This window comes from Capricornis sumatraensis, chromosome 18 (assembly GCF_032405125.1).
Source record: "Capricornis sumatraensis isolate serow.1 chromosome 18, serow.2, whole genome shotgun sequence".
NCBI classification, from domain to species: Eukaryota; Metazoa; Chordata; class Mammalia; order Artiodactyla; family Bovidae; genus Capricornis; species Capricornis sumatraensis.
The window spans coordinates 43,665,055-43,690,196 of NC_091086.1; the positions used below are offsets into that span (position 1 = coordinate 43,665,055).

A 25,142-nucleotide genomic window follows, 5' to 3' on the forward strand; every position below is an offset into this window, starting at 1 on the left:
AACAGTGATGGGTACTTTAGTATTTTAAAACCATAACTAAAAATGATGAGGTAATACTGGGAATGCTTAAAGTCAGGAATATCAGATCAAATGTAAATATACACACTAGATTCAAACCAGCTTCACCATCTCAGTAGATTACTTGAGTTCTCTGAGCTTCCATTTCCTCATGTGTAAAATATGTATTAAATTGTAATATGTGACATGGAGATTAATATGCTCTAAACTCTTAAAACAGTGCCTGGCACATGCGAGTACTTAATAAATGTTAGCTGTTGTTGTTTTCTAAAAGATTAAAACACCTTAAGAAAAAAAGGAGGTGACTAAACCAGAAACTAAAATAGAATCTAGATAAAAAGATAAAGAGAACATCCTTTAATTGTGGTGCCTATGAGAAACTTTAAAACCAATAGTGTTTACTTCTCCTTTCTCATACCCACTGCTTTGATTCATTCAATAAATATTTATCAAGTATTTGCTCTGTACACAGATTTAAACACTGGATACAGCAGTAAACAAAACTTCATTCAAAATGTTTATGTTTATTCTAAGGGAAGATAATTAGTTTTTTTTTACAGGAAGACCAGGCTTGTGCAACTTGCCTTATTCTTGCTTGTTCCACTGCTGCCTGTGACAGAGAAGTATCTGCTTGGGCTACTCGAGCTTTCTTCAGGTATGTATGTCCCTTTTCTCTTGTATTTGGCCACTTTTTTTTAATGGATGCATTGGCTAATGTGGTCATTACAAGTAAACATTTAAGTGACCATATAGGCAAGTTAGTGAAATTTATTTGCAAAAAGGTGAAATCTGGAACACCTTGATGAGCATGATTTATGCATTGTAACCCTTTCTCTGGATTCTCTTCTCCAGCTTCTTTTGTCTGCTCTTCTTTCTACCTCAGTTACTATCTCATTTGTCTTTTCTGCTTCCTCTAAGACTATACCAATTCTGCTCTCTGTGTATCATTTACATCGAGAGATTCTGCATCACTTCAAGAAAACCTGGGTATCAGAGATATTGTTTGGAAAATGCTTAGCTAAGAATAAATTTTAAATGCAATTTTTTAAAGAATTTTTTAAGTAGTCTAACCATAATTCTAGTATGGGAATTATAGTACACTCATTAAATAAATTCTATGCTTCACAGACCCTTTTTTAGAAATTGCCAGAGTCCCTTATAATTCTTCTTGGTAGCAGTTTCAAGTCAACATTTACTAAATAAGTATTTTATTAGGTATCTGTGTGTGTATTTCACTGTCCGCATGATGCATTGAAGTCACTAATGTTTAAAGCATTTATCCTGAAGCTAAGCAGGACTTGAAACAAGTCCAGCTTTTAAGATGGATAGTTTCACTGAATAAACTCAGCCCCTGTTGTCATAAAAATAGGTACGGTGGTGAAGCACAGATGAGATTTCCAACCACTCTCCCCACTCCGAGTAATGTCGGTCCCATCCTGGGCTCTCCTGTCTACACTAGTGAGTATGAAACACTGAAATGAAACCATTTCTAGCAGAGCTTGAATTTTTAAAGCTTTGTAGCATATTTTAGGGCTTCCCGGGTGGCTCAGTGGTAAAGAATCTGTATGCGAAGGCAGGAGACACAGGAGATGTGAGCTTGATCCCTGGGTCAGGAAGATCCTCTAAGTGGGAAATGGCAGCCTGCCCCAGAATCCTTGCCTGGAAAATACCATGGACAGAGGAGCCTGGTGGGCTACAGGCCGTGGGGTCACAAAGAGTCAAATACCACTGAGCACACATAGTAACATATTTTAATGGATAAAAAATTTTGTTATGTTTTCTTTTCTGCTACTGGATTGTTAGAGAATAATCTTATAGATGTCTAATTAGAATTATATATAGTGAATCCTTAGTGTATACTGGTAAACAAAATAAGATGTAAGCAGTAATATTTACAGAACTCATTTGTTACTTACTCAACAGGAAAAAGTTAAGTGATTTAATAACAAACTCCCTCCTCGGTGTTTTTCAAAGTGGGAATTGTTAGAAAATTGCTAGGAAATGGGTCCCTAGTTCTTGAATATATTAAGAGTGGTGCCCCTCCTTACTCTTACACTTAGAAACAGTTTCTGTGTCTGATTTTGATCAGATTCAAAAAACTGGGAGATAATTTTATCAGTCTTTATATTGTTTTCTTTTCAGGTTCTCCTGTTCCTAGTGGTACTCTGTATCCAAATCCATCCTTCTTAGGAACACCATCTCAAGGTACCTCTTTTCTCTGTTTTAGGATGCTATTACTATTCTTTTTGGAGCCATCATAATGAATTATTATTCTTAACACTTAGAGTGGGGAAGATTAACTTGTCCTATTCCCCTGAAAATAATGTAATTTAATAGAAGTGGCATCTAAACAAGCATTGGCATTCGGCCGTGAATGCCTTTACCTAGCCTACCTAGAAAGCCCCCTTTGTGAGTACCAGGATTTAATCACCAGCACTGAACCTAACTGACCTGTTTCACTCCCACCATTAAGATGCAGTGATTGCACGCTTGCTTTTGTTTTCATCCTGCATTGCCACACTTGAAAGCCAACCTGGGAGTTTCTAAGCAAGTCTAAGTCTCACTTCTTGTCAAGGAAAATCAAATTAAATTACTGTTTATTTCAGTATTTTTGTAACTGTTTTTTCCTTTGGGCTCAGGTACAACTGACTTGGGTTTTTGAGAATTCTGAATGTTCACGGTTAAATTTTGAGATTTGATTTTCTTACGTGTGTACAAGGTATTCACCCGCCTGCCGTGTCTACTCCAGTGAGTGCTTTGGGAAGCCCAGCAACTCAGGCCACAAGTATGAGTTGTATGGCTGGACCAGAGATTGTGTACTCTGGAAAACACAATGGTATTTGCATTTACTTTTCTCGAATCATGGGGTAAGTTTTTTATAGAATAATTAACTATTGCTCACCTTGTTCCATTTTGTACAGCTGAACATTTTTAGCTTCAAATTTGGAACATCGTTTATTCCTACTAAATTTTACTTATAGTTTAAGCTCACTTGTCCATTAATAAGATGGTTTTCTGTCATTCAGCTTTTCTATTATCTAACCATCAAATTATATTTTGTTACTATGTTTCGCATATGTATATGTATCTTCAAAATATAGCTATGTATATTAACATGGAGTGTAACAAAGCACTCCATAATATGAAATCATCATTGAGGTAGAAGAGAGTTCTACTCAGAACTCTCTGACACATGTTCAGGGTTGTGTTTGTGTGTTGGTCTAGAGTGGCCTCAGCTGGGACAGCTGGATTGTTCTCTTATTCTCTGCCAGGTTAGTCAAAGATCATTGATTTGGTGGTAGCAAGGTTCCATGAGAGACAATAGAAACTTGAAGAGCCTCCTGATGCCTAGGCTCAGAACTGGCCTATCATTTCCACCTCGTTTACTTGTCAAGGGGACATCTCTGAGCCACCCCAGGTTCAAAAGATGGGAAATAGACTCCTCGTTATAAAACAGGCATCAGAATCATATTGTAAAGAGACTAGGTGTCAGGAGTAGGTATAGAATTACAGCCATTTTGCACTCATTCTGCTGTATCCAAGTAATTATCATGTCTGGTGTGTTTTTCTTAAATTTGAGACGTATGCTTTCATATGAATCATTTTGCTTAAAAATGTGAAACAGTGCAGAATTCATAACTCAGAACTTCCTTGTTTACAACTTATTACCCAGAGTCTTTGATTTTTCCTCAGCAATATTTCATTATGTGAAATGACATCAAGTTTGAAAGTTTTCCTGTTTTTTTCTTTGTTGCTATTCTTATCCTTTCAGATAACTTAGTACAATGTTAAATGAAGTCATTGCCACACTTTAAAAACTAAATAAACACACAGCAAAAGGATTTACTACATATTGTAATGTTTTTATTCATCTACAGCACAATCATTAAAACATTTTTTTTCCCAGAAACATATGGGATGCCAGTTTAGTTGTGGAGAGAGTATTTAAGAGTGGCAACAGAGAGATCACTGCAGTAAGTGTGTTGCATAATAGTATTCCATCATCTATATGTAACCAGTTTATATTTTCAGTGGATAAGTAGATTGTTTCATATTTCTTAATGTTGTAAACAGCATGCAATGATTATTCCTTCATGTATGTGTTTGTGTATGTGTTCAGTAAACTGTTCATCCCCTGAATTACATCTCAAGCTCTGTCACTTGTTCACTGATGAGTAAATTTAACATTCAGAGCCTGATAACTTAAAGTAAAATGAGAATGTATCTTCTTGTAACATTGTTATGAGGGCTAAATAGAGTCAGTCTTGATAGTTAATATTGCTCAAAATTACTGAATATTTTGCTTACATGCCTCCAAACTCCATGAACATAGCACTAAATTCCATGCACTGGCATACTTTCCAGAGTGCTTTAAGAAACAGAAATTTGTATTATCATAAATTCAAGTAATAAAAGTTTTTTAATATGAAGTATGTGTGCAACTTATTTTAAGCTTTTTTCTTTTTTCCAATGTAAAGATATCAAATATATTTTTAGCTGTGATACTCTTAAAATTCACATTTCTAAAAATCAGAGTGTATTTACTTAATATATGATTCCGCTTATGTGAATTTTGAACAGGCACTAATGACTAGAAAAGGGCAATAGAGTACTTTGTTGGGTGTTGGAAATATTCAGTATTGTGGTCTGGGTGGTGACTCTTAAGATGTGAAAAGCTATCAAAGTGTACAGTGTTTTACTGTCTGTAAATTATACCTGATTAACCAAAGCAGCTAGGGTAGAATGTGGGTATCTAGCCCTTTATTTTGGTCACCAAGTATAAATTAATACAAGGAATAACTTTTCTATTTGTGAAGATAGGGTACCTCAGAATTAAAATTCAGTATTCATTTATGGGTATATAGAGTATATGTTTTTTTATGGATATTCTTTTTCATTGTTTTTACATTTTTGAAAATATTTCTTTTTCAGATTGAAAGTAGTGTTCCCTCCCAGCTGCTGGAGTCAGTGCTACTAGAACTGAAAGGCTTACAAGAATTTCTAGACAGAAACTCCCAATTTACTGGAGGACCATTAGGAAATCCAAAGTAAGAATAAGTAAAATTTATTTCCCTTGTTGTCCCTGAGATTTAATTTACTTATTATAAAATTTGTCCTTTTAAAAAAGTTTCATGGTTTTTAGTATATTCATAGTTAAAATTTCGTCACCATTATCTAATTCCAGAACAGCTATATCACACCAAAAAGAAACCTTATACCCATTAGCAGTCATTCCCTATCTTAATAACAAGCTGAAGTAACAAAAATACCATAAACTGCCATAGATGACAAACGTTTATGTTTTATAGTTCTGGAGGCTGGAAGTCTGAGATAGAGTGTCAGCATGGTTAAGTTCCGGTGAGGACGTTCTTCCTGGTTTGCAGACAGCTGCTTTCTTTCTGTGTCTTACGTGGCAGAGAGAGAACCAGACCCAAAGTTCTCTGCTTTCTTCTTATAAGGGTAGCAGTCTCATCATGGGGCTACACCCTCATGACCTCACCCGGACCTAATTACCTTCCAAAGGTGCCACCACCAAGTAAAAGAATCTGCCTGCAATACAGGAGGCCTGGGTTTAATCCCTGGGTTGGGAAGATCCCCTGGAGAAGGGAATGACAACCCACTCCTCTACTGCCTGCAAAATTCCTTTGACAGACTGTGGGGTCACAAAGAGTTGGACACCACTGAGCGACTTTTACTTTCACTTTTTTCACTTGGATATTTGAGTTTCACTATATGAATCTCATGGTGCACAAACATGTGGAGTCCATGGAACTCCACAGTTGCCCTTCCCCCAATTCCTATAAATACTAGTCTTCTCTGCCTCTGTGGACCTGCCATATTTTGGATCTTTTACGTAAATGAAAATATACAATATGTGACCTTTTGTTTTGGGTTCTTTCTCTTAGTGTAATATTGTCACATGTAGTGTGTGTTAGTACTTGGTTTCGTTTTTCAGTTTATCATTTGATACACATTAAACTTATTTCAGCTTTTATCTTTTAAAAAATTTTTTTTGTTTTTCGAAGTGTAGTTGATTTACAGTGTTGGGTGTTTCAGCTTTTTGACTATTAATGAATAATGCTGAGACGAACTTTCCTGTAGAAGTTTTTGTGTGGACACACATTTAGGATGAACATTTTTTGTTGTTTTAAAAGTGATATAAACTTGTAAAAACTTCACATCACTCCCCCAGTGAATTAATTAGAAGTGACAGAGCCCTCCTCCAAGGGATCTTCCCGTCCCAGGAATCAGATGCACATCTCTTACATCTCCTGCATTGGGGGCCACGTGTACTGGCCACACGGTGTTCCATTATAGTCAAGCTATTAGTAGTATAATGCTATTTATAATTTTGAACAATATATTGTAAAGTACGGAGAAGGCAACGGCAACCCACTCCGTACTCTTGCCTGGAAAATCCCATGGATGGAGGAGCCTGGTAGGCTGCAGTCCATGGGGTCTCGAAGTCGGACACGACTGTGCGACTTCACTTTTCACTTTCATGCATTGGAGAAAGAAATGGCAACCCACTCCACTGTTCTTGCCTGGAGAATCCCAGGGATGGGGTACCCTGGTGGGCTGCCGTCTATGGGGTCACACAGAGTTGGACACGACTGAAGCGACTTAGCAGCAGCAGCAGCACTGTAAAGTCATTAGCCTCCAATTAAAATAAGTAAATATATATTTTTTAAAAAAAGAATTGACTGCAAATGGAAAGTGGGTAAAAATTCTTTAAAATTAGGTGATGGTAATAGTTGCACAACCCTTTTAATATATTTTCTGGAATTTCTGTTTCAGTACTGCTGCCAAAGTACAGCAGAGGCTGATAGGATTCATGCGTCCTGAAAATGGAAATACTCAGCAGATGCAACAGGAGCTGCAGAGGAAGTTGCACGGTAAATTATTGCTTCTGATTGATCAGTTAAATGTTGATGACCTGAGTAAAGAGTTTTATTAGGTGAATAGGAAATAGTGGGCATCCCTTGATAAGGTCATTTGTGTTAATGAATATTTTTATTAAAATAATATTAATGTTATTTGCGTAAGTATAATGTGGACATCTTATATTTCCATAACTGTCAGCTCATAATTTTTTTTTTCCTTTCTTGCACCAGAAAACATGATGATATGTACCTTTTTTTTTTTTACTTTTTAATTTTATTTTTTTGGCCACACCAGATGGCTTGTGGGATCCTAATTAGGTTGCCTTCACCCTTTGGGGTATTTTTATAATTCTGCTATGAATATGGTATACAAATAGAAATTTGAGTTCCTACTTTCAATTATTTTCTTATGTATCCAGAATTGTAGTTGCTGGATTATGTGTAGTTCTATTTTTAATTTTTTGAGTAACCACCATAACTTTTTCATAACAACTGTACCATTGTACATTTATACCACTAGTACACAAAGTATTCCAGTTTTCTCCACATTATCACCAGTAATTTTTCTTTTTCTTTTTTAAAATTTCTATCCTTATGCGTGTGAAGTGGTATTTCTTACAGCACTTACAATATGAATCAAGTGTTAGGTTTTTGTGGTTTTTTTAATCAGTTATAAAAAGTAACAACTAAGGAAGGAGCAGAGGAACTGAAAAGTTCTTGTAACCATTAATTATTCCAGCTGTGACTTGGAGTAATAATAAAATATTGTTTAAGTTTTGTCTGCCATTTAATTATTTATTTTTTTTAAGTTCTTTGCCTTGTGTTGTTTGAGCCAGTTATTCTGGCTTATAGAACTTTGCCAATTAAGACCCAGCCATTTACTTTTGTCCCAACGTACTTTCTTTCCTTCCTGCCAGATCCAATTTTCTGTTCAGTATTTGCAAATTCTTTTTTTAGTACTTCTTTTCAGGTAAGCTTGATAAAATACAAGCAATAGTAAGGATTTTTACAAAGAGGAGCATTCAAATTGCTGGCAGTATACACTGAAATAACCACTTTGGTGAGCAATTTGATCATATGTAGTAAAAGCTAAAAATGTGTATGTATTCAAAGCCAGCAGTTTCACTTAGTCTTTATCAGACTTTTTTCCTCACAGTAAGAAATAATTTTTACATTACGATCCAGATGTTTAAAAGCATACACACACAACTGAACACAATTTTAAGCAACAACTAAAACTATTTTGTGGAAGAAGGCTGACAGAGAAGCCTAGTGGGCTGCAGTCCATGGGGTTGCTAGGAGTCAGACAGGACTGAGCGACTTCACTTTCACTTTTCACTTTCATGCATTGGAGAAGGAAATGGCAACCCACTCCAGTGTTCTTGCCTGGAGAATCCCAGGGACGGCGGAGCCTGGTGGGCTGCAGTCCATGGGGTCGCACAGAGTCGGACACGACTGAAGCAACTCAGCAGCAGCAGCAAAACTATTTTGTACTCTATTTTTTTCCCCCTTTTTCATTCTATTTCCTTTTTTAAGGGAGAGGGGAAAAAAAGCTATCATGACTGACTGATTTGATTTCATGATTCTCTGGTGCATCTTAATATGAAAAGCAGTCCCATCAAAACCTGACTGTGTTTTCAAGGAGACCTTTTTTAAGGATATTTATAGCATTACTGTTTTAGTAGCAAAACATTGGCAACAATAGAAATGTCCTTCAGGTGGAAAATGGACCTAATCGTGGTAAAATTTACATGGTGGAATACTCAGCAATTAAATGCACTCGACTTTTAATATGAGTAGCCTGTGAAAATATAACTGAGCAGAGAAAAACAATGGTGTAAGTTGTCCAAAACGGCAACATTTTTACTATTTATATATGTATACGCAGAGAAGCACTTACATATAGTGAGAGGATAAAGCCATGAATTCAACACTCATGATTGTCATTCCCTGGGATCGGCAGAAGGAGAACGATAAGGATCTCCCCCTTAACTAGGGTTGTCTTTATTTGAGATGAAGTGTTGTCTTACTTGCAATAAAACCTAACCTGTCATTTTGCAAACTTCATTAGTTGTGTTTTGTAATTAGAGGCTCAACTGAGTGAAAAGATTTCACTTCAGGCAATCCAGCAATTGGTTCGAAAATCATACCAGGCTCTGGCTTTATGGAAACTTCTTTGTGAACATCAATTCACTGTTATCGTAGGAGAACTTCAGAAGGTAGGAAATGTTTCTTCCTTAAAATCATACTATTAATATTGTGGTTAACTTGTTTTGAGTAAGCTTTAATCATGCACTTAGATTCAGGAGAGAGTCTTTGGGGAAGCATTTAGGTTATGATAATTTAGTATGTAATGAGAAAATTGCAGTAAAGCATGATAACTTGAAGACTGAGATTCACTTAGTCATGTCTAACTCTTGGCAAGCTCACAGACTGTAGCCTGCCAGGCTCCTCTGTCCATGGAATTCTCCAGGCAAGAATACTTGAGTAGACTGCCATTCCCTTCTCCAGGGGATCTTCCTGATGCAAGAATCAAACCTGCTGCTGCTGCTAAGTCACTTCAGTCGTGTCCAACTCTGTGCAACCCCATAGACGGCAGCCCACCAGCTCCCCCGTCCCTGGGATTCTCCAGGCAAGAACACTGGAGTGGGTTGCCATTTCCTTCTCCAATGCATGAAGGTGAAAAGTGAAAGTGAAGTCGCTCAGTCATGTCCAACTCTTAGTGACCCCATGGACTGCAGCCTTCCAGGCTCCTCCATCCATGGGATTTTCCGGGCAAGAGTACTGGAGTGGGGTGCCATTGCCTTCTCCGAATCAAACCTGGGTCTCCCACATTGCAGGCAAATTCTTTACTGTCTTAGCCACTCTGATAACTTGAGGGATTCATTGTCAAAACCAGAAGTTTGTGATATGTGGATGAAATCTTACTTTACCAAAGATATTTTTCCAACAGTAAATTGTAACCTTTATTTATCTGATCCCATAGGGATCAGATCAAAACTGTCTCTCCCCACCTTCAAAGAATGCATACAGTCACATATGCAGACTTTTTGAATGTTATCTCAAGGAATCCAGTAATGTAGTTTAAATGTTCCTACTTTAAAGAGACATGTTCACCGCTATGGGAAATGAATGGTCCATGCTGCTCTTACTGCCCTCATGGAATCCTTATTAAGGATAAAGGTAATTTGCATTTATCTCAATGTTAGGTGGTTTAAGGGAAGTTTATTCCTACCTGTCAATTTCATTCTGAGCATTTCTAAACATACACAAAGTAGAGGAAGTACAACAACTAATCCCCCTGTCTCCCACATTGCAGGCAGATTCTTTACTGTCTGAGCCACCCTGATAACATGAGAGATTCACTGTCAAAACCACAAGTTTGTGATTGTGGATGAAATCTTACTTTACTAAAGATATTTTTAAATACACAATTCATTTGTATTCAGCATTTTCATTTTACCCCTTTTGCTTAATCTATCCCCTTATTTTCTTTTTTACTGAATTATTTTAAAGTAGATCTCTGACATCATGTTTTTTCATTTCTATATATTTTAGTATGTATTCCTTCAAAAAGGTGGCCATTTTCTTGAACACCAATTTCATTATTACATTTAGCAATATTATCAATTCTTTGGTAGCATCTGAAATAGTAAAATTACTATGTTAAAAATATCTTTTTGTAAGGTTGGTTTATTCTAATCAGAATCTGAACAGTTGATTCACTCATTGCTTTTGGTGGTTGTTTCTCTTTAGTCTCTCAGTCTAGAGTACTTCGCTCTCTCTCTCTCTGCTATTGCATTGTAGCGAATTTGTATACTTGTAGTGAACTTGTTTGCCTGTTTCTTGCATTTTCTGTGAAATGGAAATCAAGTCTATAGAAGCTTGATAAGTTCAGGTCCATTTATTTGAGAAAGAATAGAATACTTCATAGATAATCATTTATTATGTTTATTATTAGCTAATGTATTGATTAAATTAATTTATTAGGAGACATAAAAGATTTGATTGTCCCACTTTTAGTCATATTAACGTTGATTATTGGATTCAAAAGTTAAGTCTAGTCCTGCTGTTGTGAAATTCTTCATCGAACTTTCATCAAGCTTTCATCACATCAATTGATAATCATTACCTGAATCAGTTATTTCATTTATTATTACAGAGTGGTAATTTTCTAAGTCTGTGGTTTCTTCCCTATTTATTAACTGTAGTTCTATTCCTTATCCTCTAGGGCTATTTGGTAACCCAAAAATGTTTTGATTCTTGACTTTTAAGTATCAGTTTTCAAAGTTAAAAGACAATCTTTGTGTTCTTTCCAGTACTGTCCAGTGAATTGTTTTGTTCCTTTTAAAGACGTATTTTCTGTTATCTTTTTAAAGATTCAAATGAATATGCTTAATTATGAAAGTATTTTCTTTTCCATGACAGCTAGAATAATCATTTCTAGTTTTATTAGCTGGTAAGCATAATCTAGATCAACTTTTAGCCTAGGTATTATTTTTTTTGTGATCTATCTTCAAAGCTTCCTTCCCAACATGCTCATGGAATGCAAATTAAACATAAATCAAGAAATTGAGCATTGATTGTGTATTTGCTGAAATTTAGGAAAAGATAGTAGTCAAATCACTAAACTGAATGTTACAGTGGTATAAATCACCTCAATACTGTAGAACTCCGTTATAGTAACCTGATTTGTTCAAAATGAGATCAAACTCCAGAGTTAGAAGTCCTTGACTAATAGAAGTTGAACATTATTTTGGCTTTCCTGATGGTTCAGTGGTAAAGACTCCACCTGCAATATAGGACACACAGGTTTGATCCCAGGGTTGGGAAGATCCCTGGGAGTAGGAAATGGCAACCCACTCCAGTCTTCTTGCCTGAGCAGTCCCACGGACAGAGGTGCCTGGCAGGCTATAGTTGCAAAGAGATGGACACCACTGAGCAAGCAGGAGACACATTATTTTGGACAGATAAATGTAAGCCAGAGATTTTTTAATGTAGATAATTGATTGTTTTTTCCTAGTTACAACTAAAGTCAGGAGGCCTGCCTCCAGTTTTGGCTCTTGGGCTTTGCTTTCTGTTTGTAAAGTGAGAGATTTGGAATAGGCATACTATGGGTTCTTTTCCAGTTCTCTATGATCTATGAAAATTTGTAAAATTTTATTATTTTTATACTTCAGTATATTTTATTTTTTTAAATTATAGAGGCTATTAATGTTTTAATTATTTTAAATTATTGGAGAAATTTCATTCTGTGCAGAAATATGATATTCCTATATTTTTGATCAAAGAAAAAATTTTCTTTTATACTCCTAGGAATTTCAAGAACAGTTGAAAATCACCACCTTTAAAGACCTGGTAATCAGGGACAAGGAACTGACTGGAGCACTAATTGCTTCTCTAATCAACTGTTACATCAGAGATAATGCTGCTGTTGATGGCATTAGTTTACACTTACAGGACATCTGCCCACTTCTTTATAGCACTGATGATGCAGTTTGTTCTAAGGTATGATGCTCTCTTACCTGTTTGGTGTTTTTTGCAGTGTGCTAAGAGCACAGTGGTATTGTAACCAGAAATTCTCTTTTTTTCTTGACATATGACCTGGGGGTAGGTCTCTTAGCCTTTCATGACCTCAGAATTCTCCTCTGTGTAAGAAGGAAGTTGGAATATATTATTTATTAAAATACATATATAAATTTTTCATAAAGAATCTTTGATAGTATTTCTAAACCATACAGAAAAAATGGTTAAATATGCCTTTCTTTAAATTTTTTTTAAAATCACTAAAACTTGTGTATAATAAATTAGAGTTAATTGGGCGATTTTTATTGATCCTTTCCTACAGGTGAAAAAACCTTAAATCAGTGTTTCCCGGACTGCCTGCTGACCAATAATGTATTTACTAGGCAAGAGATTTACCAATCAAAAGCTGTCTTACTTAACATATTTGAGAGAGGAATTAAGAATAGCTAGGATATTTTGGTCAAAAACTTTTCTGCCTAAAATTAAGAAGAAGTAAGTTTGAAGAGTTGTTTTTATCTTTGATGGTCATAAACCAGATGTAAATTTAGACATAAACTAAAACCTATATTGACAGCATCATCTGTGTGCTTGATTTCATATCTTTCTAAGGTCTTATCATCTCTACTTCCAGGCAAATGAGCTTCTCCAGCATTCCCGACAAGTTCAAAATAAGATTGAAAAGGAAAGAATGTTAAGGGAATCCTTAAAGGAGTATCAGAAAATCAGCAATCAGGTGGACCTATCCAGTGTTTGTGCTCAGTATAGGCAAGGTGAGAAACGAAATGTTTCATACCTTCTGCTCCACTCAGAGGCAAATCTTCCTTCAATTTTCAGTGGCCCAAGTGATAAGACATACAAAATAAATTTCTTGTGTCTTAGTATGTGATGACTGTACCAGCTTCTATAAGCCAGCTAAGGAAAAATGTATCCACTTAATAATATGCCTTAACTCTTTCCCATTAGTGCGATTTTATGAGGGTGTGGTGGAGCTCTCTCTTACTGCTGCAGAAAAAAAAGATCCTCAGGGTCTTGGACTTCATTTCTATAAACATGGAGAACCAGAAGAGGACATCGTAGGACTTCAGGCTTTCCAGGAAAGGTGAGTTTTATCACCTTAGCAGAGTCTCAGCTTTATGGATATAGGACTTTTCTTTGTGAAAAGTTTGACTGGTAGTGTTAGGAAAATAATGTTTCAAGTACAACCCTTATAAAATTGAATTAAGCTTTTCCTAAAAAATGCCCATTTTATCAAAGGTGTGAATCAATATTCTAATTCTTTGCCTAGGGATAAAATTATAGTCTGGTGGGAATTCTTAAGAAATATTTTGAACTACCTCTGTGGTTTTTCTGAAATTGTATTACTGTCAGTTTTTTGTTTCTGGGTTTTTTTTTTTCAAACTTTAAACTTTATTTTGCATTGGGGTATAGCTGATTAACAATAGTGTGGTAGTTTCAGGTGAACAGCGAAGGGACTGAGCTATACATATACACGTATCCTTCCCCGCCCCAAACCCCACTTCCATCCAGGCTAGCACACAACACTGAGTAGAGTTCCATGCACTATACAGTACATCCTTGTTGGTTTTCTGTTTTGAATATAGCAGTGTATACACGTTAATGTCAGTTTTAAATGCGATAAAATATTTGGAAACAAAAGTGCTGCCTCACCCATCCAGCCCTCAGTGTCTGGTTCTAAATGAAGATTAATTGTTTTGTTTTAGTGTTTTAAAGGATGATTTTTAAATGTTCAGAGACTGCTGAAAAACAATGGATATTCATAAAGGAAATAAATAACCAATCTAAGACATGTGTTTCGTTTTTATGAGTTCACCCTGCTAAACAAATGCTTCTCAAACCTCTAGGAAAAGTGTATGATCTGTATTATTTTTAATACCAAATTGTGTGTGTATTCAAAATTACCTTCAGTTTATATTTCGATTGTTAACCAGTTGCTAACTAAATCATGTAACCGTTCCTCTTCCATGCTTTTTCAGATTAAACAGTTACAAGTGTATTACGGATACACTTCAGGAACTGGTAAATCAAAGTAAGGCTGCGCCTCAGTCTCCCAGCGTCCCCAAGAAGCCTGGGCCTCCGGTGTTGTCATCTGATCCCAATATGCTGAGTAATGAAGAAGCAGGACATCATGTAAGGGACACAGTGTATTTTCATTCTGAAAATGCTCTGCATTTAGAAGTTCTGCACGGTGGTGGCAGTGGTATAATCATCTAGGGAAAGGTGATAGCTCTCAGAACTTACCATTTAAAGATTCTTGATTTCTTGCTAGAGGTTTAAAAGGCTGAAGGTCAGGTCAAGTGTTTAACTGTGCTAATTTTTACTGTTTTGTTTTTTTAGTTTGAACAAATGCTTAAATTGTCTCAGCGATCCAAAGATGAGCTCTTTAGTATTGCCCTTTATAACTGGCTAATACAAGCAGACCTTGCAGATAAACTGCTACAGGTAAATATTTTTTATACCAATAGTGTGAATTTATATTTTTAAGTAGCATTAACTGAGTGGGTTAGTATATATGGTTATTAGGAAATACCAACCGTTAGGTATGAGTGAAAAACCAAGTAATGTAATACTTTTTTCTAGTGAGCAAGGTATCCTGTTGCTCTCATTTTCTTGTTATTTAGAAGCTGATTGGGATTGTTTATATTGTGGCATGAGAATCAATGGATTATGAATTCGGAGACCTGAACTTTGTCTTAACTCTGCCATTAAGCTGCTTCATAAATGTCCTTTCACTACCCTAAATGTCAGTGTTCCTCACTCTGTAAAATGGCAACAGATTGTGGCAAGGATGTCTTTGAGCTCAGAGGCTAGAAGTCAGTAACTGTGTTCTCAAAGTTTATTAAAAGATTTCCAATTGGATTGTAATAAATTATTTTTATTAACATAATACAACTGGCATAGCAATTCTTTAATAATTTATAATGAGAAAAATTGCCCCTTTCTTATCTGTTACTGAATTATAATATTGCTTATGTATTCATAAAACAAGGCACACCTATAAAATGATGATTATTTATTATATAAAGAGCAAGTGAGAGGTCAGAAAATGTTTCTGAACAACTGTACAATTTCCAGATTGCTTCTCCATTTCTGGAGCCACATCTAGTACGAATGGCCAAAGTTGATCAAAACAAAGTTCGTTATATGGATCTACTCTGGAGGTATTACGAGAAGAACAGAAGTTTCAGCAGTGCAGCTCGTGTCCTGTCCAAACTGGCTGACATGCATAGGTATGGCCTCCCATTCTCATGGTGATGAGTAATTGATAACTGGACCATATCTAGTTACTGCATCCTGATTTTAATTTTTGAATTTTAAATTTAAGATCTTAAGAAAACTTTATTCAGGTTACACGTATATAGAATTTTTATGAATTTACTTGGATTTACCTAAAGTGAAAGTGTTGGTCGCTCAGTCATGTCTGCTTGTTTGTGACTCCGTGGACTGTAGCCCGCCAGGCTCCTCTGTCCGTGGCGATTCTCCAGGCAAGAATACTGGAGTGGGTTGCCATGCCCTTCTCCAGGGGATCTTCCTGACCCAGAGATTGAACCCAGGTCTCCAACATTGCAGAGAGATTCTTTACCATCTGAACCACATGGGAAGCCCTGGATTTACCTAAAGTTTATAGTTTTTTCTTTTTGTTTGTTTCATTTTTAATAATGTGTAAAGGTACCAAATAACTCCTACTAAACAGACTCTATTCAAACTATTTTCTAAACCCTTTTTCTTTAAACTATGTCTTTAGATTCTTTTCCTACTGACAGCAAATCATTACTATTATTAATTGAAAGGACAAAAAAATGCTTCTCAAAGGCTTTATAATTTTAAATGCTTAATAAATTCCAGACCAATTTCCCCAACTCTTCCCTTGGTTTAAGCTCCTGACAAGGTCTCACAGCATATATATTACGGAGTGTTAAAAGAGTTCTGTTACAGAAGGCATTGATATATCCAATTAGATTGTTATATAAAGACAACTTAATAGAATTTTGGAAAGATTATTAATTTGACCCTCTTCCTTTGAAATGTTGCCAAAAGAATATGGTGCTATTTTTAAAACATAAGGTCATAAGAGGAGGTGTTTGAGGCAAAGCTGTGATTAAACCATGTTAATCAGAATGGTTACGTCAGGCATCCAGATGTGGCTGATAGCAAGTGGGAGAGTGTGCGTCTGTGTGTGCACTCATGCAGTTGTAATTACTGCATGTGTGGGCCCAAAGCATTTTTTATCTTCTTGCCCTCTTTGGTCATAATAATCACTTGATTTTCATAAATTCCCCTCACATATAGAAAATAACATATATCGTAGTGACTTCAATTTGTCTTTGGTTTAATAAAAGGAAAGAAAAGGAATTTGAGCTAGTAAAGACCTAAAATGTATTTCGGAGTAAAGGCCTTGGTCAAGTCATAGTTTTTGTATAATTAAGAATTGACCAAAAAAAAACAAAAAACAAAATTAAGACGAAATGACAGCGTTATTAAATATTTAATTCACTATAGCTCTATTTTAAGGTTCTGTAATTCATTTCTTTATCCAGTATTTGAATGCCTATTATTTTCTGCCCTCAGAGGCACATATGGACTGTGACCTTATCCAGGCCTTCAGAATCTCACTTCTGGATTACTCTTGTCATTCCTCTTAGTACATCCAAGTACCATTACTGTACAAATCTTTGTAAGTCATTTCAGTCATGCTGCTCATTGCTTGCACTATTAGAGTGGCCCTTAATTGTCTTTTCATTTGAATTTTTGGACTTTTTTCCTTGTTATCACAATTACTACGTTCTTGTTATAAAATATTCGGAAATCCTCTTTTAAGAACAGTGCCCATTGTCCATTTCTACTTCACACACGCATGCAACCTAATTTCCCCTGCATATGAGGACCCTGTGCATCTAGTCTTTAGCTCTTAACTTAGCATCCATCTCTTTCCACAGTAAAATCTTTTTCCAACTATTATGTTACTCTTTCTCACTGCACTCTTTTTTCTATATGTAAGCTGTACCAAATAATTTGGCAGCTGTAGAATATTATACTTTAAGTAATTTGGAAATGTTATCCACTTGCAAAATGTTTGTTTCAAGTGGTTTTTTTTTTTTTTTAAGAGATGAGAGGGGGGGAAATAAAGCCTTTATGAAACAAGGCTCCCAAAGGTACAGAGTCTTTTGTTTTCTTTGTCCATATATATCTTTACTACTCACAAGGACCTTTTATATATTTTTGACCCTCATAATCACCCTGTGAGGGAGGCAGATTTCAGTTTTTCATTCTAACAAGGTATTTTTCCCCATTAAACACTGAAGAATGCCAGGAAGAGTTTGTTCTTGGACCCCAGTCTCCATGTATTTTAAGAATAAATACAGGTTTTTGTAAAAGCAGTTTTTCTAAGTTTCAGAAATTACATTAGACATTTTTTATTTCCCTAGTTCATCCTTTACACAGGAGAAATTTCTAAAGTTCACCTTTGGATTCTTTCCAGAGTCATGGACTAAGCAACACTTCTAGCTGAGAGGTGTGTCTTTGTTTCGCTCACGTTCTTTGAGGACCAGATGGGTGTTGACTGTCCAGATGCAGGTGTTCTGAAGATCAGGGTTGGGCTCTTCTTGCCTTTGGACGAGATATACCATGATTTAGGTTTGCAGAACTTAGTGGTCTTTCTTTCTCGGTTCTTCAGGCTGAGTTTGCTTGTGAGAATGCTAGGATTGCTCTTCAATGCTGATAGGAAGCTTCTCCTTTTATCACGACGTTTAACTGTTCTGTTGCACGTTTTACAAGTAATCAACAATACATTTTTGTGGTCTTTGTACTTTTTCAGAATTTTTGCTTCCTTAAAACTGAGCATATAATGTCTTCTCAATTAAGAAGTGTTCTGCATTTTGGGTATCAATTTGGGTTTGGCCACATTAAGGTAGAGAAATGAAGAATATGAGGAATAACAAAAAGTTTTCTTTAACTTTAGAAGGTTCCAACTTTTAATATACTGAAGTTTTACAGGATAATTTTTTGGATATAAGTATTTCTTTATGTGTTCACTTAAATTGTGAATCTCTTTTGTTAGAAATCCTCTACTTTTTCAAGTTTCAAATGGCCTTTTATGTTAATTTGGTATAAAATAGTACATCATAACTGATATATATATATATATATATATATATATATATATATATATATATATAGGCTCCTTAAGAATTCACATAAATAACAGTAAGGATTTTCCACCTCCAGCACAGAAATTTCACTTCAGCAGCGACTAGAATACATTGCTCGTGCCATCCTTAGTGCCAAAAGTTCCACTGCCATTTCATCAATAGCTGCAGATGGTGAATTCCTTCATGAATTAGAAGAAAAAATGGAAGTAAGTGCTAACAATACTTACACCTATCCACACTGATTATTAGCCATGTGTTAGTCCACTTATCTTCTTCCCCTAATAAATAGTAGGTCTGTAGCAATCAGTATTAATTTTAATCTCTTCTGCCTTCTTTCTTTATTTTCATATTTATATATAAATAAAAGATTTTAACAGTACAGCACTTGGGTCCTAGGGCATTGCTATAATATAAAAGTTTTCTCTGTGACATTTCTAAAGGTTTATTCTAACTCTTCTAACACTAAGCAGATTATATTGCGTTCACCATTAATTCCAGAGATTATTAATAGATGTATGAAGTAGAGTGGGCTAAAGCCTTTACTAAGAGACACACTAATGTATATGTAGTGGTCCATATACAAAAGCTTATTCCTGAATCACGAAAATCCAGAGTTGGTGTTCCTGATTGGCATGTGGCTTTCTTCCACTTGGTTTGTGTTTTGTGTTTTTTTTTTTTTTTGATCAGAGGGAAGAAATGTGAAGAGAGCATGTCAGAAGCACATTCACTCTTAAAAAACCTCCGCCCTGAAGTGGCACACTTATGTTCACATTGCTTTGAAGAGAACTTAGTCTTAGGGCCAGACTCCATGCAAAGGATGCTGTGAAGTAGAGTTCTGGCCATTTTGTCTGGCTGTAATCATGGGAGAAACTGGTGTTGGTGGCAGCAAAGGCTCTCAGGCACAGCCCAGTCCCTGTGTAATCCTCTTTGCTGTAATGAAGGGTTGCTAGTCTGTTCTGATAAAAGCCTTTATACATTTTTTTCATTGAGGTAGAATTGACATATAACAATTGCTCAGGTATACAACATAATGATTAAATTTTTCTATATATTGTAAAATGATCATAATAAGTCTGGTTAGCATTTGTCACCATACATGATTACAAAAAATTTTTTTTCTTGTGATGAGAACTGATTAAGATCTACTCTCTAGGCAACTTCCTAAATATGCAATACATATCATTAACTGTAGTTACTTACTATGCTGTTATTTTATTTTAACCAACTTAAAAGTTTGTTATTTAGCAAACAAACTTAAAGTCAGATACTAGGAGTCATTTCTCCAAATACCTGGTGATTTATCATGAAGAACTTAAGATTTGCTTTTTTCTACCCAAACCAGGTTGCCAGGATCCAACTTCAGATACAAGAGACACTACAAAGACAATATTCCCATCATTCTTCTGTACAGGATGCAATTTCTCAGCTGGATTCTGAACTAATGGACATAACTAAGGTAATAAAAAGGCAAATGAAATCCCTATGATAATCAGCTATTATCTACAAATTCCTTGTTTCTTTTGCATTTTCCTTGGTGTTTAAGAAAGCAATTGAACCATCTTTGGGAGCATGTCACTGGGCTGAAACCACCATGTTACCTCACCCTTAGAGCATGTTTCTCTTTCCAGGCCACTTTCTGTCAAGAATCTATCAACCTCACATGGGGCTTTGTTAAAACTCCTGCATCTAATTTATGGGCTGTTTCTTGTCTTGAAAAAATAATTTATATTTGCCCAACTTGCCAAGCCTTTCCCACTCTGTACCCTCTGGAACAGTTTCTTTTTCAATTATTACTGGACATTTCTCTGAGTACCCAGAAGCACCCTTAGATTTGTCAGTATATCCATGATCTTTTCAAACCTTAATTTGGACAATAGTAGTTCTAAAAGAAGTGTCACTGAGGCATCTTGCTCTTAGCCAAGGGGAAAAAAAAGGCACACGTATTGAAATTTATTTAAATGTGTTAACTATTCTTAATCTGGCATTATGACAACCTACACACCATCACATATTTATATCATATTTTAGGAACTTCAGATAACATCTTTGGTTACTTTTAACTTTCAGGGGGTTCTTTATTGTTAATTTCTGAATACTAACCTCTTGATGGATGTTGGCATTTTATCCTACAGCTTTATGGGGAGTTTGCTGACCCATTTAAACTTGCAGAATGTAAACTTGCAATAATTCACTGTGCTGGTTATTCAGACCCTATACTGGTGCAGACACTTTGGCAAGATATCATAGAAAAAGGTAAGTGTTCACAGCTAGGTCTGTTAGCTACACATTATTTAATGACTTGGTAGAAGAGCGAATGTACACTGTTAGTGATCATATATTAAGGGCTCGTGAAAATTGTATATATCTAAGCAGAGGGTAAGTGACAGGTACCTGGATATGGTTGAGGGTGATCCTCTAGAGAAGGATTCCAGTGAATGTTTGAGAGGACCCTCAGAAAAGATTGTGATTTTTATGGTTTGTACTGCTTAGTAAGGAATTCTGAGATACTTAGCTCAGAATGCCATAACCAGTCCCCTTCTAAGATGAAAGTATGTCAGACACTAACAGAAAAACAGAATCTGCTCATTATATTAATGTGAATACAGACAAGCTCTATCGTATTTTGTCCCTTGAGACACAATAAAATAGTTTAAACTTTTCACATTAAAAACACTTTGGGGAGAAGGAAATGGCAACCCACTCCAGTATTCTTGCCTAGGAAATCCCATGGACAGAGGAGCCTGGTGGGCTATAGTCCATGCAGTCTACAAAGAGTAGGATTTGACTGAGTGACTAACAATTTCACTTTCAGGGAACTAGATCCCATGCTACAAGGCCAAAAATTAAAAAAAAAAAACACTTTGGGTTTCTAATGACTTGTCTCTTTCTTACAGAGCTAAATGAAAGTGTGACATTGAGCTCCCCAGACAGGATGCATGCTCTTAGTCTCAAGATTGTGCTCCTGGGCAAGATATATGCCGGCACGCCTCGCTTCTTTCCTCTCGGTGAGCCATAACTTCAGCTACAGTCATGGGGCTTTTGTCTTCTCTTTGTTTTGATGGTGTTCTTCATTGACATGGAAAAATAATGGTTTTTAGAGCAAAATCATTTTGTTGTTGCAATTTGTCAGCTTTGTAGTTTAATTCTACCTCTCCAGAAAGAAACACTTCCAAAGAATAGTAGGATATGTTGATGAATAGTTTTGGATGTGAAACTTTCTTTGCTTGACCTTCCAGGTTTATATAGCTATGTTGAAATAGTGCTAACAGACCACAGTGTTATATTATTGGCAACCCTATACAAGTTTGAAGAGAAGGGAAAAATAGCTGATGTTCTCATGTGTTGATGACCTGTGATTGGTTTAACTGCTCCCTGAATATATTGAGGACGTATTTTTCTTTAAAATAGCAAGTAGTTGTGTTAAAAATGTAATTTCTGTGAATCTCTTTCTTAACCAAATTTGTAAGGTAGGAAACTCTATTATGAGCCATTTGCCAACTTGTAAAGTCTTCTTCGGTCGTAAAACAATAGACTCAACATAAACACATTCATACAGTAGAATGTTAAATAAGCACTTTGTGCTTTCAAAAAGTGCTGAGAAACATGAAGATACTTATAACCTTACATTGTTTTTAAAATATGAAGATACAGACTTGTTTACAGGTCTCCTCTGATTTAGGATTTATTCCTGGGCATGGTAACAAATAAAACTGTTATAATCATACCCTTATTTCTTATAAGTACAATATTAAAAACTGCCTATGCCATTTCGGTTCAGTTCAGTTCAATTGCTCAGTCGTGTCTGACTCTTTGCGACCCCATGGACTGCAGCACGCCACACTACCCTGTCCATTACCAACTCCCAGAGCTTGCTCAAACTCATGTCCATTGAGTCGGTGATGCCATCCAACCATCTCATCCTCTGTCGTCCCCTTCTCGTCCTGCCTTCAATCTTTCCCAGCATCAGGGTCTTTTCAAATGAGTCATTTCTTCACATCTGGTGGCCAAAGTATTGGAGTTTCAGCGTCAGCATCAGTCCTTCCAATGAATATTCAGGACTGATTTCCTTCAGGATGGACTGGTTGGATCTCCCTGCAGTCCAAGGGACTCTCAAGAGTCTTCTCCAACACCACAGTTCAAAAGCATCAATTCTTCAGTGCTCAGCTTTCTTTATAGTCCCTAGTCTCACATCCATACATGACTACTGGAAAAACCATAGCTTTGAATAGATGGGCCTTTGTTGGCAAAGTAATGTCTCTTCTTTTTAATATGCTGTCTAGGTTGGTCATAGCTTTTCTTCCAAGGAGCAATCATCTTTTAATTTCCTGGCTGCAGTCACCATCTGCAGTGATTTTGGAGCCCCCCAAAATAAAGTCTGTCACTGTTTCCATTGATTGGTAAAATAGCAACCATATGAGTATGTGAAGCTTGACAATTTTAATAGCAAAATGACCACATTGTGCACAGTACCTTTTGAGGGTATTTCTTCTTTGACTTAAGATTGTTAATTGTTTAGCCCAATAAAGTTTAGAGTAGAAGAGAACTTCCTTTTTCTATCACTCTGTCAAAGGCAAACAGGAAACTTCAAGCTAGAACAAATTAAGAGACTTTAGAATTTCTATTACCTCTCCAGAATCTCTGTGTGGTAACTTGTAGGGGAGATGCAGGTTCAGTCTTCAGTGATTCTTCTTGCCCATGGCTATTCACACTGGTCAGTCTCAGATTTTAGATACCATAAATATGAATGTGATTGTTTCTGTTAAGAGCTTATTTATGATGTAACAGGTAGTGAAAAGTGAGAGTGGGACCACAATTAGAGTCACCAAAATAAAGAAGAATCTTATGAATATTATATTTAATATTTCTAAAATCAAGATAACAGCAGCCCTTCTTTTTCTGAAAAGCTGTTAAGATCCAGTGTTTCAAGATATTAAGGAACTCTTATCATGAGACTTCCCCAGTGGTCCGGTGTTTAATATTCCATGCTCCCCGAGCAGGGGGCCTGGATTTGATTCTGATTGGGGAGCTAGATCCCACATGCCACAACTAAAGATTCCTTATGACGCAACTACAAATCTCTCATGCCACAACAAAGGTCAAAGTTCCTGCGTGCCGCAACTGAGACTCCACACAGCCAAGAAATAAATAAATGAATAATTGAATAAGTTAAAAGAAAAAAAAAGTATCAGCAGGCCTTCTCTAAAAGTGTGATTGTCAATGGTCTCAATTCTCCACTTGTACCTTTTGCTGTTTTCTACATTCACTCTAATAGTTTTTTCCCTAATAGCTTTGAAGTATGTAAGTGAATGGTTTTAGCATATTTGCAGAGTTGTGCAACCGTCACAGTTAAATTTAGACCATTTTCATCAAAAAGAAATATCCACCCTCAGCCTTAACCAACCACTAATCTCCTTTCTGTCTCTATAGGTTTGCCTGTTTTGGTATATGCCTTATTTTATATTCAAAGAATTATTTGTTTTGAAAATTGTTTTTTAAAAAATTTCCCTCTAGAAGCTGCTCAGTTATGAATAAGACCTACTTTTTAGTATCAAGCGTTAACAAATCTAGAACAACAAAAATTAGTGATTATATGAGGTGAAGGACATGTTAACTAATTTTATCGTGGAAAACATTTTGCAATATGTTTTAGATCATTACATTTACATCTTAAACTTACACAGTGCTATATGTCAATTATATCTTGGTAACACTGGGGCAAAAGTAGAGTTAACAATCCCAACTGATCTTTTTCTCTCCCCAGATTTTATCGTGCAGTTCTTAGAGCAGCAAGTTTGTACTTTGAACTGGGATGTGGGTTTTGTGATACAGACAATGAACGAAATTGGAGTGCCATTACCTAGACTACTGGAAGTATATGATCACTTGTTCAAGTCACGGGTAAGGAAAATATTAAATAATTGAGTTAAATCAATTTAATTTTCTAGATGCAGGAGTGGATTTTTTGGTTGTGTGCTTATAAGTATCATATAATAGAGTTGCATCAGAAATTTGCTTCATTCATTGAGTATCAGAAATTATCATGCTTCAGACTTTTGATACTAGTAATGAGAGTTGCTTTGTTATATACCATTATAAAAGTCAAATATTTTTCAGTATCAATAAAGCATAATTACATATGCTTTACTTTTAGCGGAATAGGCTAAATACGTTAAGAATTACTTACTTTAAAGGAATAGAACCTTTCCTGGTGGTCCAGAGATTAAGAATCCACCTCCCAACATAGGGCATGTAGGTTTGATCCCTGGCCGGGGAACTGAGATCCCACGTGCGACAGGGCAGATAAGCCCGCACACCACAGCTAGAGAGCCTGAGTGCACAATGAAAACACAGCGCAGCCAAAAAAGAAAAGTAAATAAAGGAACAAAATATCATTCACTGTAAAAACAAAATATTTATTCTCAATCCTTGTAACCTCATCTAAAATATCAGTGTTTAAAGATCTTTCTCCCCACAAGAAAAGGAAAATTTAACTATATGATGACATTGGATAACTAGGCTTATTATGGTGATCATTTTGCATCATTTT

General features: G+C 35.9%; 1 protein-coding gene across 2 annotated transcripts in view; it reads left to right on the forward strand.

Annotated features, from left to right (window-relative positions):
- Positions 1-25,142, forward strand: part of NUP155 (nucleoporin 155) — a 51,120-nt gene that overhangs the window by 24,052 nt on the left and 1,926 nt on the right. Inside the window, exons 15-33 of one of the 2 annotated variants that reach the window (XM_068990499.1) lie at positions 579-673; positions 1,388-1,476; positions 2,161-2,223; positions 2,738-2,885; positions 3,926-3,992; positions 4,951-5,066; positions 6,817-6,914; positions 8,991-9,121; positions 12,219-12,410; positions 13,060-13,198; positions 13,392-13,527; positions 14,423-14,576; positions 14,784-14,888; positions 15,522-15,676; positions 18,672-18,801; positions 19,938-20,051; positions 20,728-20,848; positions 21,490-21,600; positions 24,357-24,493. In XM_068990499.1, the coding sequence (XP_068846600.1) occupies positions 579-673; positions 1,388-1,476; positions 2,161-2,223; positions 2,738-2,885; positions 3,926-3,992; positions 4,951-5,066; positions 6,817-6,914; positions 8,991-9,121; positions 12,219-12,410; positions 13,060-13,198; positions 13,392-13,527; positions 14,423-14,576; positions 14,784-14,888; positions 15,522-15,676; positions 18,672-18,801; positions 19,938-20,051; positions 20,728-20,848; positions 21,490-21,600; positions 24,357-24,493 (2,301 nt within the window). The remainder of the gene's footprint in view (positions 1-578; positions 674-1,387; positions 1,477-2,160; positions 2,224-2,737; positions 2,886-3,925; positions 3,993-4,950; positions 5,067-6,816; positions 6,915-8,990; positions 9,122-12,218; positions 12,411-13,059; positions 13,199-13,391; positions 13,528-14,422; positions 14,577-14,783; positions 14,889-15,521; positions 15,677-18,671; positions 18,802-19,937; positions 20,052-20,727; positions 20,849-21,489; positions 21,601-24,356; positions 24,494-25,142) is intronic. The other variant, XM_068990500.1, reaches the window with a different exon arrangement.